At 42.6% G+C, this 15,780-nt stretch overlaps 1 protein-coding gene across 1 annotated transcript in view; it reads left to right on the forward strand.

Annotated features, from left to right (window-relative positions):
* Nucleotides 1-15,780, forward strand: part of megf10 (multiple EGF-like-domains 10) — an 88,800-nt gene that overhangs the window by 66,908 nt on the left and 6,112 nt on the right. The window contains exons 13-24 of the mRNA XM_084103593.1: nt 60-162; nt 3,156-3,302; nt 3,388-3,522; nt 3,753-3,881; nt 9,463-9,591; nt 9,672-9,800; nt 9,891-10,019; nt 11,323-11,550; nt 12,636-12,751; nt 13,238-13,361; nt 14,406-14,450; nt 14,789-14,995. Coding sequence (XP_083959719.1) covers nt 60-162; nt 3,156-3,302; nt 3,388-3,522; nt 3,753-3,881; nt 9,463-9,591; nt 9,672-9,800; nt 9,891-10,019; nt 11,323-11,550; nt 12,636-12,751; nt 13,238-13,361; nt 14,406-14,450; nt 14,789-14,995 — 1,621 coding nt within the window. The remainder of the gene's footprint in view (nt 1-59; nt 163-3,155; nt 3,303-3,387; nt 3,523-3,752; nt 3,882-9,462; nt 9,592-9,671; nt 9,801-9,890; nt 10,020-11,322; nt 11,551-12,635; nt 12,752-13,237; nt 13,362-14,405; nt 14,451-14,788; nt 14,996-15,780) is intronic.

The following is a 15,780-nucleotide window of genomic DNA, read 5'->3' on the forward strand; positions in this document are numbered from 1 at the left end:
TGCAAAATCACTATTTTAGTTGAAAGAAGTGTCCCTCAATGACCTGATGGTGTGTGCAGGATGGGACGTATGGATTGGACTGTCGTGAGCGCTGTGACTGCAGTCATGCGGATGGGTGTCAGCCCTCAACGGGACACTGCCGCTGTCTGGCCGGCTGGACAGGTGATGAATGTGTGCTGGACTTTCAGGATAACTTATATTTTTATCATTTGCTTTTTAAAAGATTACTGCTTTAAAAAATAATTCTCACCTCTGGCCCAAAGTCCCTGGGGCCGGACTCACAGAAATCTTCTTAAGAAAGAAAATTCTTAAGATAAGTTCGTAAGAAAGTTCTTCAGAAGAACATCTTAATTTTTTTCTTGAGAAGGTTTTGGTCTGTTTGATTGTAAGGCTGAGGACTGATGCACAGGCACATGAAGATGGAGACCCCCTCTCCCACACATTCCTCTGAGTTGATCCCGACACCGACGGCATACTGATGATGTCAGCAGTGTTTCCTCAGGCCTGCTGCACTAGAATGATCTCCAGCGTCCTCTCATCGCCTAGCAACACACACTCACTCTCAAAGAGCTTTTGTCCATGTTTTGTCATGACTCTCTCCCACAGAGCTGCTTCACCCACTGAGCTTCAGACACACAGGACGACATGTTTAATCATTTGTCTTTGACAGCAGAGCTTGTTAAACACCGCCTGACGGTCAGTGGGCTCAGGGCTGTTCACAACAAGAAAGATAACTGTAACCATAACTATATTAGCATCCACTCCAACGTTCTGTTTATTATTAGCATGCCCTGCGGTTTGGTGTTCTGTTGCTTTAAAAGTTTGAGCTCTTTAATGCAGGACGGATTCTGATTGGCTGTCAATGTTTTTATCGGGTAAGAGGAAAAATTCTTCTGAAAGTCATTCCAACAATATTGTTCCTCTGTGTCATTGTTGTGATAAAGACTTCTCTATTTTCATAAATTAGAATGATTGTTAAAACTTATGTTATCATCCTTGGTGTGAACATGCCTTTAGACTGAAGTCATGTGACACTTCACAAACACTGAACCTGCACATTGGTAACTAGGTTCCTAAATCCTAAAACACAATGTAACATTAGAGTTCCACGAGCACCAGCTGAGTTGAATGAATAAACGTCTCAGGTCACGGATGTAACCATGGTTCCCTGAGAATAGGGAACTTGCGCTGTGTCCCATTGGGGTCGCTATTGGGAAGTGCCTTTGGCGTGACCGGTGTCTGAAGTGGAAATCTAAACACGACAATGAACTTGACATTGGCAGGCGGCAGCCCATGAAGTCACTACAGGTGAGAGTATGAAAGGGCTCCTGTACAATACTTCATCCACTTCTTGTCTGAAGGAGACGTCTGCAGGAATGCCGAAAGCATGGCAAAGGGACACAGTGTCTCGTTCCCTATTCTCAGGGAACCACGGTTATATGCAGAACCTGAGACGTTCCCTTTCAAAAGGGAACTTGCGCTGTGTCCTCTTGGAGTTGCTATGGGGAACGGAATACCCACGCTGCACTGCTGAAGGAACGAGTGCCCTATTGGCTGAGCTAAGTCAAAGGACTGGACAAATGAGTCCTCATCCCAATGGTCAACACCAGCAGTCATAGACTGGAGCTTCTCAAGAACGGAGTTAGCATGTTAGTTAGCCTCTGGAGCCCCAGAACGCCGCTCAGGGCGATTGTTCTGGAACACTTCCCTGATGTTACCTCACCTCTTTCTAAACTCACCTCGAGGGAGGGGGAGCATGAGAGGTGGCGCTCGCTTTCTGGTCTCGTCTCCGATCCTCAGAGCCAGCCTCCTTCGTGGCTTGAGGCGTGGGCTTGGACCGGTGCAGCATGAAGGACTTAAGAGCCGCGGAGCGCGCCTTCGCCTCCCGAAACTTCCATCTCAACTGATGTGCCAAAAAGCTCGGAAGGCGGAACCGGCGCATCGAGGAGGAAGGATTTCTCCCTCTCCCCGATGTCAGCCAGGTTCACCCAGAGATGTTCCTCCGTCGCCACCATGGCTGCCATAGACCGATCGAGACTGTTTGATGGGCGTGGAGAACCAAATCTACAGTGCGGCGCAGCTCCTCCACCACCTCAGGGGGGAGCTCCTGGCTCTGGTCCAGGTCCTTCTGGTTTCCACGGCAGGTCTAAACTGCAGGGCACAGGTGGCTGTCCCGATTCCCTCAAGATAAGGGACAGACAAGAGCAAAGTTTCCTAAGAGGAAATGCATGTTCCTCACCCATACACATAACACACATATCATGTCTGTCATCAGGTGTCAGAAAACGCTGACACGGATGAACACACATTCTAAAATTCGCAGTGCTAGTGCTGGACATATTATAAACTTGCCTTTTCAGAACGCACGTTTAAACACACGGTGTCCTGAAGACAATAAGAGGATGACGTATTGCACAGGTGCCCTTTTATACTCTCCGTCTCACCTGTAGTGCCTTCATGTCGTGTTTAGATTTCCACTTCAGACACCGGTCACGCCAAAGGCATTCCCCCTTAGCGACCCCAATGGGACGCAATGGGAGTTCCCTTTCGAAAGGGAACAAGAAAAGCATGTGATCGTTGTCTTCGGTGAATCTGAACAATCGTGAAACTGCAGCGTCTGATCCAGGCGGCTGGTCTCGTCTCGCTCTCACAGTACTTTGTGAGCCGGACAAACTTTCTAACCAGAATGCATTGCTTTTGTCAGGCACAGATTGCGTTTAGTCAAACTCACATAATCATTTAACAAAGATATTGGTTCAACTGATTCAGAGTTTCAAAAAGTTATAATTCTCCCATCACTACCTGTCAGTCATTATCATGAGCGTATATAAGCAGGAGTTTCTTTTCCGGCAATGCCTCCATCACCTTTCTCTAATTCCAAGCTACCTCTTTCTATTCAATCCCGTAGTCCGGGCCCTGAATTAGCTCAGAGCTCGAGACCAGGACAGCAGGCCAAACTGTTTACCATCTTTCATTAGGACTGGATGGGCAGCTGAACTCGTGAACATCTCATAGTTCTCAGTGCAAAATCACAGCCTTGAATGCTGTAAAAAAAGTTTTCTAAATGGTTATCTGGGATTCTAAAAGTAATGTTGTGTTTTTGTGAGTGTGTGTTGTGGGATCATCCAGTCAGCGTGTGTGTGTGTTTCTCACAGGCATTCACTGCGACAGCATGTGTGCTGAGGGCCGCTGGGGGCCGAACTGCTCCCTGTCCTGTAACTGTAAGAACGGGGCGTCCTGCTCCCCGGACGAGGGCGCGTGTGAGTGTGCGCCTGGATTCAGAGGAACCACCTGCCAGCGCAGTGAGTGCACACACACACCACCTGTGTCTGTCCCATGACAACATGTCTGTTTTCTCATCCGCTCTGTTCTCCTGGTGTTTCCCAGTCTGTTCTCCGGGCTTCTTCGGCCACCGCTGTAGCCAGGCCTGTCCGCACTGCGTCCGCAGCAAGGGCCCCTGTCACCATGTGACCGGCCAGTGTGACTGTCAGCCTGGCTTTAAAGGGGCGCTCTGCAACGAAGGCAAGAAAAGCCCCTCTCACTCACTGCTACAGTACAGCTGTCGGTCCCACTTTATATTAAGTGGCTTTAAGTTCTATGTACTTACATCTAAAAATAAGTACAATGTACAGCATTTATTCTTTCAGTTCTTTTTGTTTTCCATTCCCATTTTCCAGTGTGTGTTCTTGTAGTCCTCTTAGTGGGCCGTGGTACTGATGTCCTGCTCTGTCTGTCTGTCTGTCTGTCTGCAGTGTGTCCCAGTGGCCGGTTTGGCAAGAACTGCGCGTGGAGCTGCACCTGCACTCATAACGGCACCTGTAACCCCTTCGACGGCTCGTGTCAGTGTTACCCCGGCTGGATCGGCAGTGACTGCTCACAGCGTCAGTATTCTATGCAATCTCATTAAATGCTCTTGATCAACTCTTAAAGCTCTTGCTCTATCAGATTGAGGCTCATGGTAGAATATAGAATCACTTCTTTAAAGGATTAGTTCACTTCAGAACTGACTCTCCCCCATGTCATCCAAGATGTTCATGTCTTTCTTTCTTCAGTAGAAAGGTTTTTGAGGAAAACATTCCAGGATTTTTCTCCATAAAGTGACCTCAATGGGGTCCAATGGGTTGAAGGTCCAAATTTCAGTTTCAATGCAGCTTCAAAGTCTCGACACGATCCCAGCCGAGGAATAAGAGTCTTGTCTAGCCAAACCATAAGTCATTTTCTAAAAAAAATAAACATTTATATACTTTTAACCACAAATACTCACAATATTTTCCTCAAAAACCTTAATTTCTTTTCGACTGAAGAAAGAAAGTCATGAACATCATGGGTCGTGGGTGAGTAATTTATCAGGAAAATTTAATTCTGAAGTGAACTAATCCTTAAAGGGTTAGTTCACCCAAAAATGAAAATTCTGTCAGTAATTACTCACCCTCATGTTGTTCCAACCGCGTAAGACCTTCGTTCATCTTCGTAACACAGATTAAGATATTTTTGATGAAATCTGAGAGCTGATCACTCCTCCGTATGCTGCTAGGTGACCGAAACTTGCTGGCCCAGAAGTTATTAAAGAGATCGTTAATACAGTCCAAGTGACTACAGTGGCTCAATCTTAAGTATATCAAGCGACGAAAATACTTTTTGTGCGCAAAAACAAACAAAAATAACGACTTTATTCTACTATTCATTTCCTTCTCTCTGGGCCTCTAGTTGGTTCACGTAGTGTTTTTGCGCTGCGCGTCTGTGTTACACGTCACCACGTAGGCTCACTATTGGCCGACGCTGGTCATGTGTGTGATGCGTGATGACGTGTAATAATAACTACAGGCCAGCAACTTTATACTTAATAACTTTTCTGGGCCAGCAAGTTTCAATCACATAGAAACCTATGGAGGAGTGATCAGCTCTCAGATTTAATCAAAAATATCTTATTTTGTGTTCCAAAGATGAACGAAGGTCTTACGCAGTTGGAACAACATGAGGGTGAGTAATTACTGACAGAGTTTTCATTTTTGGGTGAACTAACCCTTTAAGGCCATGACGCCGAAGAACTAGTGGCAATGAAAGCCGACTGTGTTGTCGCCTCGTGTTGTGCTGGGCTTAAAAGTTGCGCTTGAACTCACTATAAAGACTTAGCCAATGGCCAGCTAGAGAAAATAACTCTCTATACCTGCAGGTGGCAGTAGTCTATTCATCTTTAAAAATGGGAAACCGACACTAGGACTGTGTCTGTGGCAGTGGGGATTTCTTTAAGACTGCAAGGGAAGCTCGGCTTCCCCTATAATGTCAAAAGATTAATGGTCAAATATGTACTATTGTGTTAACATTTTATTGACTAAAAATGCGTTAGAACACGTTCATCTCGAAGAATCAGCTACATATAGCAGGTCGGCTGACTCGATTTCCTTCTCAGACATTCCCGTAGCGTCACAGTGCATTTCCCTGTTGAAGCCCAGTGTCCATTGACTTCTATGGGGCTGCTTTGAACAGTTTTTTTCAGTGCTTCGAAACTAGACGGTCATTGGATAAATGCTGCGATTATGTCCCGCCCTCGGACGCTCAGCATCTCTGGAGTGAATGAGGAGTGGGCTGGCCTGGACTCCGGGCTTCTGCATGATGATTGGAGGGTCTGTCCGGGCTTCTGCATGATGATTGGAGGGTCTGTCAAAAGACTGCATCTCCTTTTGATTGACAGCAATTTTGTACTATAAAAAGTCGCTGACGCTGAAGCTATTCGAGCTCAGTCCCATCGCGGATTTTGCAAGTGTAGTCGAAAGACAAACTGCTGCAACTATTTCTTGGTATTTGCTTGTCGAAATTGCTAGCCAATTTCTTGAAAAGGAACGTAGGGCAGAATTTACGTATAAATAAATGGACAATTTTTATGATGTAGGCCGAAAATACCAGCAGCCGCCACTGGACTGTGGATATACGACCTGGAACATGCAAAAGCTGAGCTGTCAGACGGTCAGCTTGGTGTATCTCGCCATTAATAGTTTTTGCTGTGCTTTCGGGGAATCTCCCAAAAAACATCCTGCCTGACTAACCGTGGTTCTTCAGAGTTCATGCTTCATCACTTCTGATCAACAGCTTCAGCTCAACTGATCAGACTACTTAACTATTTATTTAAGTCTCCTGCTGATCAGAAACCTAATGTTGGCCTGTAATAAAAGGAGGAGAGTGTGGATGTCTAGGCACTTTCTCTCATGTTAGCACAGTTCTGCAGCTGTCAGGCTTGAGTCTCGGGGTCAGGTGGGCTTGGTAGGAAAGCCTGATGTCTGGGTTGTTTCCCCTCTTCAAACAACTTCATTTGGGATTTGTAGCAGCTGTTGGGTCTCCAGCACTGATCTGATCTTATTTTGACCCTGAAGCAGGTGTTTGTTTTTTTACGTTTTTTTTTTTTTTTTTTTTGCAATGTAAAAAACTTTCCACATCTAGACAGAATAATTACATTCAGTTCCTTTTAATTTGCTCAGCTGAAGTAGCTGAACACTTAACTCTCATCTGTCGGTGGATCGTCCAGATAAAGACCTTCTGCTCAGTGACACTAGACACTAGTTTGGCTGATTCATCACTCAGGAGCATCAGAAACAGAGTTTTTCCAGTGCTTTGACCTCATTGAGGGTCTGTGGTCTCTTGCGCCCCCTGCTGATCATACAGAGAAGCAGTAATGAAATACACATGATCTGATGATGTTAGATACACTACCGGTCAAAGGTTTAGACCAATTAAGATTTTTAAATGCTTATCAAGGACACATTTATTTGATCAAACAGTAATATTTTGTAATCTATTAAAAGAGCTGTCTTCTATTTTAATGTATTTTAATATTTATTCCTGTGATCAAAGCTGAATATTCAGCATCATTGCTCCACTCTTCAGTGTCACATGATCCTTCAGAAATCATTCTAATATGATGATTTGATGCCCATTTATAACTTTACTATTTTTGTGGAAACCATGAATCATTTTTTCAGGATTCTTTGATAAATAGAAAGTTAAATGAACAGCATTTATTTGAGATGGAAATCTTTTGTAACAATATCTTTACTGTCACTCTTGATTAATTGAATGTGCCCTTGCTAAATAAATGTATTCATTTCTTTTTCTTTTCTTTTTTTAATCTTAACTCAAGCTTTTGAATAGTAGTGCATTACGGTTTCTACAGAAATATGGAGCAGCACAAATGTTTTCAACATTGATAATAATGAGAAATGTGTCTTGATCATCAAATCATCATATTAGAATGATTTCTGAAGGATCATGTGACTGAAGACTGGAGTAATGATGCTGAAAATTCAGCTTTGATCACAGGAATAAATTACACTTTACTAGATATTCACATAGAAAACAGCTGATTTAAATTGTAATAATATTTTACAATATCACTGATTTTACTTTATTTTTGATCAAATAAATGCAGCAACTTTTGACTGATAGTGTAGAATCAAGCTTATTTCCCCAAAGTGATGAGTGCAAGAAAACATTTGAAGTGGCAGTACATCTGCTCCTCTCATCTCACAGTTTCATTCATCAACAGATAAAAATCTCTCACAAACACAATCCATGGTCACACTTTACATTAGGTGTCCTTAACATCAAATGTACTTATTGTGTTCATATTGTATTGCATTGGATAAGGTTAGGACGGGTTTGGTGGCGTGGGTTGGTTTAAGGGAAGAGTCAACACTGTACTTACAGAAATGAATTACAGCTGTAATTACATACAGGTATTTTTAAATACACATTACCAGTCAAAAGTTTTGGATCGGTAAGATTTTTAATGTTTTTAAAAGAAGTCTCTTCTGCTCACCAAGGCTGCATTTATTTGATTAAAAATACAAAAAGAACAGTAATATTGTTGTTAAATATTATGACAATTTAAAATAACTGGTTTGTATTTGAATATATTAAAACATGTAATTTATTCCTGTGATCAGGATTCTTTGATGAATAGAAAGTTCAAAAGAACAGCATTTATTTGAAATATAATCTTTTGTAACATTATAAATGTCTTTACTGTAACTTTTGATCAATTTAACTCATCCTTGATGAACAAAAGTATTGATTTATTTTATTTATTTCCCCCAAAAATAAAATAAAAATTCTTACTGACCCCAAACTTTTGAAGGGTAGTGTTTAATGTTACAAAAGCTTTCCATTTCAGATAAATGCTGTTCTCTTGAACTTTCTATTCATCAAAGAATCCTGAAATAAAAATGTGAACAACTGTTTTCAACACTGATAATAATTATAAATGTTTCTTGAGCATCAAATCATCATATTATAATGATTTCTGAAGGATCATGTGACACTGAAGACTGGAGTAATGATGCTGAAAGTCCAGCTTTGATCACAGGAATAAATTACACTTTACTGTATATTCACATAGAAAACATCTGATTTACATTGTAATAATATTTCACAGTATTACTGGTTTGTTGTATTTTTAATCAAATAAATGCAGTCTTGGTGAGCAGAAGAGACTTCTTTTAAAAAAAGTAAAAAATCTTACTGATCCAAAACTTTTGACTGGTAGTGTATAGTACAATGTAAAAACATGTACACAATAAGTGCATCAAATGATTAATGGTTTTATAATTATAATTAATAATTGACGAATCCTGACGCAGCTGCAGGAGTGTGTGTGTGTGTTTGGACAGCACTGCTGCAGGAGTGTGTGTGTGTGTTTGGACAGCACTGCTGCAGGGGTGTGATGTGTGTGTGTGTGTGTGTGTGTGTGTTTGGACAGCACTGCTGCAGGGGTGTGATGTGTGTGTGTGTGTGTGTGTGTGTGTGTGTGTGTGTGTGTGTGTGTTTGGACAGCACTGCTGCAGGGGTGTGATGTGTGTGTGTGTGTTTGGACAGCACTGCTGCAGGGGTGTGATGTGTGTGTGTGTGTGTGTGTGTGTGTGTTTGGACAGCACTGCTGCAGGGGTGTGATGTGTGTGTGTGTGTGTGTGTTTGGACAGCACTGCTGCAGGGATGTGATGTGTGTGTGTGTGTGTGTTTGGACAGCACTGCTGCAGGGGTGTGATGTGTGTGTGTGTGTGTTTGGACAGCACTGCTGCAGGGGTGTGATGTGTGTGTGTGTGTGTGTGTGTGTGTGTGTGTTTGGACAGCACTGCTGCAGGGATGTGATGTGTGTGTGTGTGTGTGTTTGGACAGCACTGCTGCAGGGGTGTGATGTGTGTGTGTGTGTGTGTTTGGACAGCACTGCTGCAGGGGTGTGATGTGTGTGTGTGTGTGTGTGTGTGTTTGGAAAGCACTGCTGCAGGGGTGTGATATGTGTGTGTGTGTGTGTGTTTGGACAGCACTGCTGCAGGGGTGTGATGTGTGTGTGTGTTTGGACAGCACTGCTGCAGGGATGTGATGTGTGTGTGTGTGTGTGTGTGTGTGTGTTTGGACAGCACTGCTGCAGGGATGTGATGTGTGATGTGTGTGTGTGTGTGTGTTTGCCCGTAGCCTGTCCTCCGGGTCAGTGGGGTCCTAACTGCATCCACACCTGTAACTGCCACAACGGGGCGTTCTGCAGCGCTTACGACGGCGAGTGCAAGTGTACGGCCGGCTGGACGGGGCTCTACTGCACACAGCGTGAGTTCACCTCTCTCTCTCTCTCTCTCTCTCTCTCTCTCTTTCTGCAACCTGTGCGCTCACACGCCCCTCTCCTGCAGGCTGTCCGCTGGGCTTCTACGGGAAGGACTGTGTGCTGGTGTGTCAGTGTGAGAACGGCGCGGACTGCGATCACATCTCCGGTCACTGCACCTGCCGCACGGGCTTCATGGGACGCCACTGTCAACAGAGTGAGTAAAGACGTCCATATTCATAAGCACACTTTGATAAGCACTCGCACGAGTCTACATCTGATCCAGCGTTGTCCCACTGGCTTCCAGAGTGTCCCGCAGGAACGTATGGATACGGCTGCCGGCAGGTGTGTGACTGCCTCAATAACTCCACCTGTGATCACATGACTGGCACCTGCTACTGTAATCCCGGCTGGAAGGGCACTCGCTGTGACCAGGGTAACCTTACATTAGCACTCACGACCGCTGCCTTTTACACTTCACAAAGCTCACTAACAATCAGCAAACCATCAATTGGGTAAATCTCATTGTTTCCTAGTTTTTAGAATAGCAAAATAAGTTCAACTTCAGTAATAGATACAGATCAGTGGTGTGCTGAAATGATGAGGAAAAGCTCTTTTTGGTAACTCTTTATTTTACAGTGTCATTGTTACACGTTACATGTAGTTACTGTAGTAATAACTATTATATTATATACTAATAACTATTATGTACTAATAACTATTATGCATAATTACATACAATCAACCCCAAACCAAACCCTCATCCTACTCTATGTAGTTAATTATTATTACTCTGTGCTTAAATGTATAATTACAGTGTAATACTGGACACCTCAAAATAAAGTGTAACCTTGTAATACAAATGTAAATTCATGTCTCAGTTACAATTAATGTTGTCACATTTACAATTCTGTTCTGTTTCTGCATTAACTATGTAATGTTATATTTATTAAAACCAAGTTTAATCTCATTATGTTAGTGTTTTTAGTCATTTTTACATTTATTCCAAAATAATAACTAAAGGCAGTAACACAATATTCAATATAATTCAATTATTTGTATAGCACTTTTCACATCGTTTCAAAGCAGCTTTACAGAAAATGCATGAGTCCACATTACAATTTAGAGTGATCTGATATCAGAGGAAACTGTCCAATATATCTCAGAATTGTACATTTATAAATCACACAGTTAGCTAATAATGTATTTATTGAAGGCAGAAACAATAAGCTCATTGAAGTAATGAATACTTGTTTGTTAACAAATGAATATGACATATAGAAAATATAATTTGTGAGCTGATGTTCAGCTGTTCTTTTTATTAGTCAACTTATTTTCATCAGTGATCAAGCTCGGTAAACACTGTTCACAGACACGAAGATGTACTTTAACTTCACCAAGCTGATCGCTCACTAAAATACCCTCAGTCATCATGTTTTCAGGCCATTTCAAGTTTGATTAATTAATAATATTAAGTGTCTGAGTTGTTTACTTGCTTTTTAATTAGTCTTTCCATTAACAGCATGTGTAACAGCATTACAATGTCACATTTTGTAATATTAGCGTTGTTTTATCTTTGTAATATTTCTCATCCAATGTTTTGCGCATGCACTGCCTGCCTTGCCTCCAGTGTTGATGTTTCACAGCTACAGACGTCTGGATCCGTCACACATTATCACACACACTCAGTGAAGCTTCATCTGAACGTGTGTGACACTGATGTGTCCTGTCTTTCTCAGCTGGCGTGATCATCGTGGGGAATCTCAACAGTTTGACGAGTGCCGCTGTGCCCGTGGACTCGTATCAGATCGGTGCCATTGCAGGAATCATCGTCCTGGTACTCCTCGTGCTCATCCTCCTCCTCCTCTTCATCATTTACCGGAAGAAACAGAAAGGCGAAGAATCCACGATGCCTGCGGTCACGTACACACCCACCATGAGGGCCAACACCGAATACGCCATCACAGGTCAGTGTCACCATGATGACTGTAATGATGAATCTGCTCAGCGAGTCTGACAGTTGTCACTGGGGATGCTCGATATATCGGCCACCATATCGGTATCGGCCGATATACGTTCATTTTTAATGTTATCATTATCGGCCGATATATTAAAGCAGATAAATACACTTCAGATGCACACTGTTCAACATGATGGTTTTGAATCGTAAGAAAAAAAAAAAAGGAAAATACAGTAAAGTATTTAACTGTATAAGTGCAGTTAACGTGCACCACAAGTCTGCCATATCGGCTACATAAAATTATCATGAGAACATTATAATTGTGTGTTTGGGACATTGGGACATGGATTTTAATGGTGAGACTTTTGTTTTTGTAGGCTCTTAAAAATTACAAAAAAACTCGGATTTAGATTTATCGGCCAATATATCGGTTATCGGCTTTCAAATATATAGAATTATCTGTATCGGCCAAAAATTTTATATCGTTGCATCGTTGTCACATCATATTATGAATAACTGTCATAATTACATTGGTAATCATTCTTATGATTTACTGTATGTTGACTAAACTATGGCAGAACGGCCCACTTGCACTGAGCTTTGTGACGCACTTCTGTTTTCAAATATAGCTCGCTAGTTTTCAGTTATGCATATTTTAAGTGCTGTTAAAACGCACTTATTTGAACTAAACAGCAGTTAAAATGAGTTTTAAAATCTGGATATTTTCTAGGACGGGAAAAGATATTCTGATGATCACTGTGTACAGAATTTTCCAAACTCAAAAGAACATGAAGTTTTAATCCAATCAATGCAGATCTGAGAAGCAGTACCTGGTAATCATATGAAAAAAACTATGAACTTTTTTTTAATACTGGAATATAAGCACCAACAACAAAAACTCTGTTAATGAGAAGATGAGCACTGGACTGCTGCAGGTTACAGGGATATATATGTATTTATTATTCAGAAAGCACATTTGGAAAGAAAAAAGATATTTCAGGACCGCTTCAGCAGGTTCAGTATTATTGATGTTAACACAGAGAACACAGAGGTGTAGCTGTGCTAGTGTGTGGTAACTGTGTCTGTTTCCAGAGTCGCTCCCGCAGACTGATGTTCTTCCCAACAGCAACTACTTCTCCAACCCCAGCTACCACACGCTGACCCAGTGCAGCAGCCCGCCGCACATCAATAACCTGCCCTACGGAAAGGTGTTTTTAAGAGGCTCATTGCTTACTCTGCTAACTGACTCTGTAATTGTTCAACAGCTCTTGAAATAAATGGGCTGCTTATACGGGTAGGGAACTTGTTCAAAAGATAATGCTATGCTAAATAGAGCTTTTCAGTCATGACGCCACTTTTTGGGCCATCCCAGAATGCTAATTCACTACGGATTCCCTTGCCTATGTGTTGTTAGAAGCAGTTTTTGAGTTATGAGTAAAATTAGGTGTGCATTTTTGTACTAAATATGTAGGAAATGTCTGTTCAAAGAATGTTGACCATAGGCACTTATTTTACTCATAAATCTAAAACCGCTTTTCTAAAGAAAAAAACATTGTAAATACCTGAGCTTACCCATGGTTTGAGAGCACAAACTGACCAGCTCTGTACTGTAGATATCTAGGAGGATTGAGGAATTATGTGGAATGTTGTAGAAAGCTCTTGCTATAATTGTTGATTTTTGTCTTTCCTGACAGCCGAAGAACAACCAGTTGTTTGTGAACCTGAAGAATGCCGAGCCGAGGAAACGGCTTTCCCTGCTTGATCACACAGGAACTCTACCGGCCGACTGGAAGCAGGGCGGATCCTTCAATGAGCTCGGTGGGACCTCCAACAACCAACAGAACAGCCAAACATAATAATGCTCGGCAGCCCAGCGTTTACAGAACTTACAGGCCTTTTTTATTTTCAAAACGCGAGAAGTATCAAGCGCGAAACGCAAGTAACTTTGTGGGCGGATCTTGGGCGCTGTTGCTATTATACCGGCGGGATAAATGACTCTCGCACCCGACGCAAATCTAAAATGGGTTGGTCTGAAGTAGCTTCATTACCCATAGGTGTGGTTTGGGCGTAACGTGAAATAAACCAATCAGAGCGTCATCTCACATTCCCTTTAAGAGCAGGCGCGCTTGTTCCATGGCGGATTGCTATTATAACAGCGGATTTGCCAGGCGCACGCGAGAAGTGACATTGGGGATGGAGAAACACACCCAAACTAGCTTTGGTTAAACAGGTGTATAATAATTTGGGTAAATGTGTAAGCTAGATTTATGCCTATTTTTTCACATCTTCATGGGCACCACAATGATTTCCCTCGTGTGGTTATATTTTTCCTTGTAATTATGTATGGTTTGCAAAAATGGCAACTGCTGTGTCTATGTGTAGATGAGAGAAGCAAAGTGTGTGTGTTGTGCACACGCTACATTATGGCCAAGCATGCGCCCTTAAAATAGCATATGAATAACATGCGCAACGCGCCACTGACTTTAGACTAGGTTTCTCCTGGTCTGTGGCGGAATTGTTTTCTGAAACTGCAAAATAGCACCAGGGAACGTTTGTGCCGGAACACGCCTCCTCTTTGTGCTGAACCGCCCCCGGGAGCGCAAGTTCATTCCCTAATTTACCGACGTGCGTCTGTGGAGGGAAAAGTCCGCTGTGCATCGGGTGCAAAATAGGAATGATACATGCGTCAGTGTGCAAAGGCAATTGCGCTGTGTGCAAGATAGGGCCCTGATTGTGTCCTTTCAACGTCTTCTAACACACTGCATCAGTGTCTTTAGCTCCATTCATAGCTGCTGTGAGCTTTGTCAACAAGAGGACCACATGATTTTGACTTCTTCTGTCTTTTCTTGATTCTCTCATTAGGAGCTTATGGAGTTGACAGGCGTTACATGGGGAAATCACTTCGAGGTAAGAGATCGCTTAGCAAGCAAGAGAGGAAAATTCTGTCATCATCTGCTCTTGTTGTTCCAAACCTGTGTGCATTTCTTTCTTCTGTGGCACACAAAAGATGATATTTTGAAAAATGTCTTAGGCTTTTTTGGTCCATACTGCATACAATGAAAGTCAATGGGGTCCAATTGCATGCTCCAAAATATCTTCTATTGTGTTCCATATGCAGAAAGCAAGTCATACAGGTTAGGAACAACATGAGGGTGAGTAAATGATGAGAGAATGCTGATTTGTGGGTGGAGTATCCCTATAAACAATCTGACGATGTGAACAGATCTCTCTCTCTCTCTCTGTAGATCTTGTAAAGAGTGTGCCCTATCATGCCAGCTCCTGCTCTCTCAATAGTTCAGAGAACCCCTACGCCACCATCAAAGACCCTCCTCTGCTGCTGGCCAAGAGCTCTGAGTGCGGTTATGTGGAGATGAAGTCTCCCGCTCACAGAGATTCACCCTATGCTGAGATAAACGCCTCCAGCCCTGCCAGCAATAACGTCTACGAAGTCGGTAAGAGGATGATAAATCCAGCAATAGCAGAGACCTGCTCACTGTTTGTGTTATTCAAAGCTGACATAGTCACTGTAATGGAAATGAACCCGACTACTAATATTTTCTCAAATATGTTTCAATATTTAAAAGTTCTTATTTGTACTTGATACGATGTTGCTCCATGGGAGAAACGTCTTTCCTTGATGGGGCTACACATGGGAATCCACTCCATAAGAACAGTCTCAAGTAACTGTGCACAGGTGTAGTGTATGTCCCAGCCGAGCGGGAGTGACTCCTGTGCTTCTGCTGTGTTGAGTGAAGCCTGTTCCACTCGAGAGCAGCTGTTGTGTTCATGTCATGTCGGCTGGGGAACGTGTACATACATCATAATCGGGGTCGCACGGCTGTCTCCTATCAGCCCTGCGTCCAGATGAGGAAACCTGTTTAATATTGACACTTTCCAGCTGAAAGATCTGAGCTGAAGCACTGTTAGACTATCATGGACGAATCGGCCTGTCCACACATCTCTTAGGAAACCTCACCACGTCTCTCTTATACCTCTGATCTTCCACTGACCGCTCGAGAAGCAGCTGAAGACACAACATCAGCACTCGAACCACAACTCTGATCGCGGCCCGCTTCTGCTCCAGTGGCTGTAAAAGCTTACAAACAAACATGGCATAGAGGAACTACCAATTCAGTGTTAGTTTTTACACAGTTTTTGTTTTAGTCTAATTAAACGGTTTTGATTAAAAAAGCTATGACAACAATACAAGAAGAAAACGCTCCAAGATATTAACAAT

Source organism: Abramis brama (assembly GCF_963993115.1).
Source record: "Abramis brama genome assembly, chromosome: 25".
NCBI lineage: Eukaryota > Metazoa > Chordata > Actinopteri > Cypriniformes > Leuciscidae > Abramis > Abramis brama.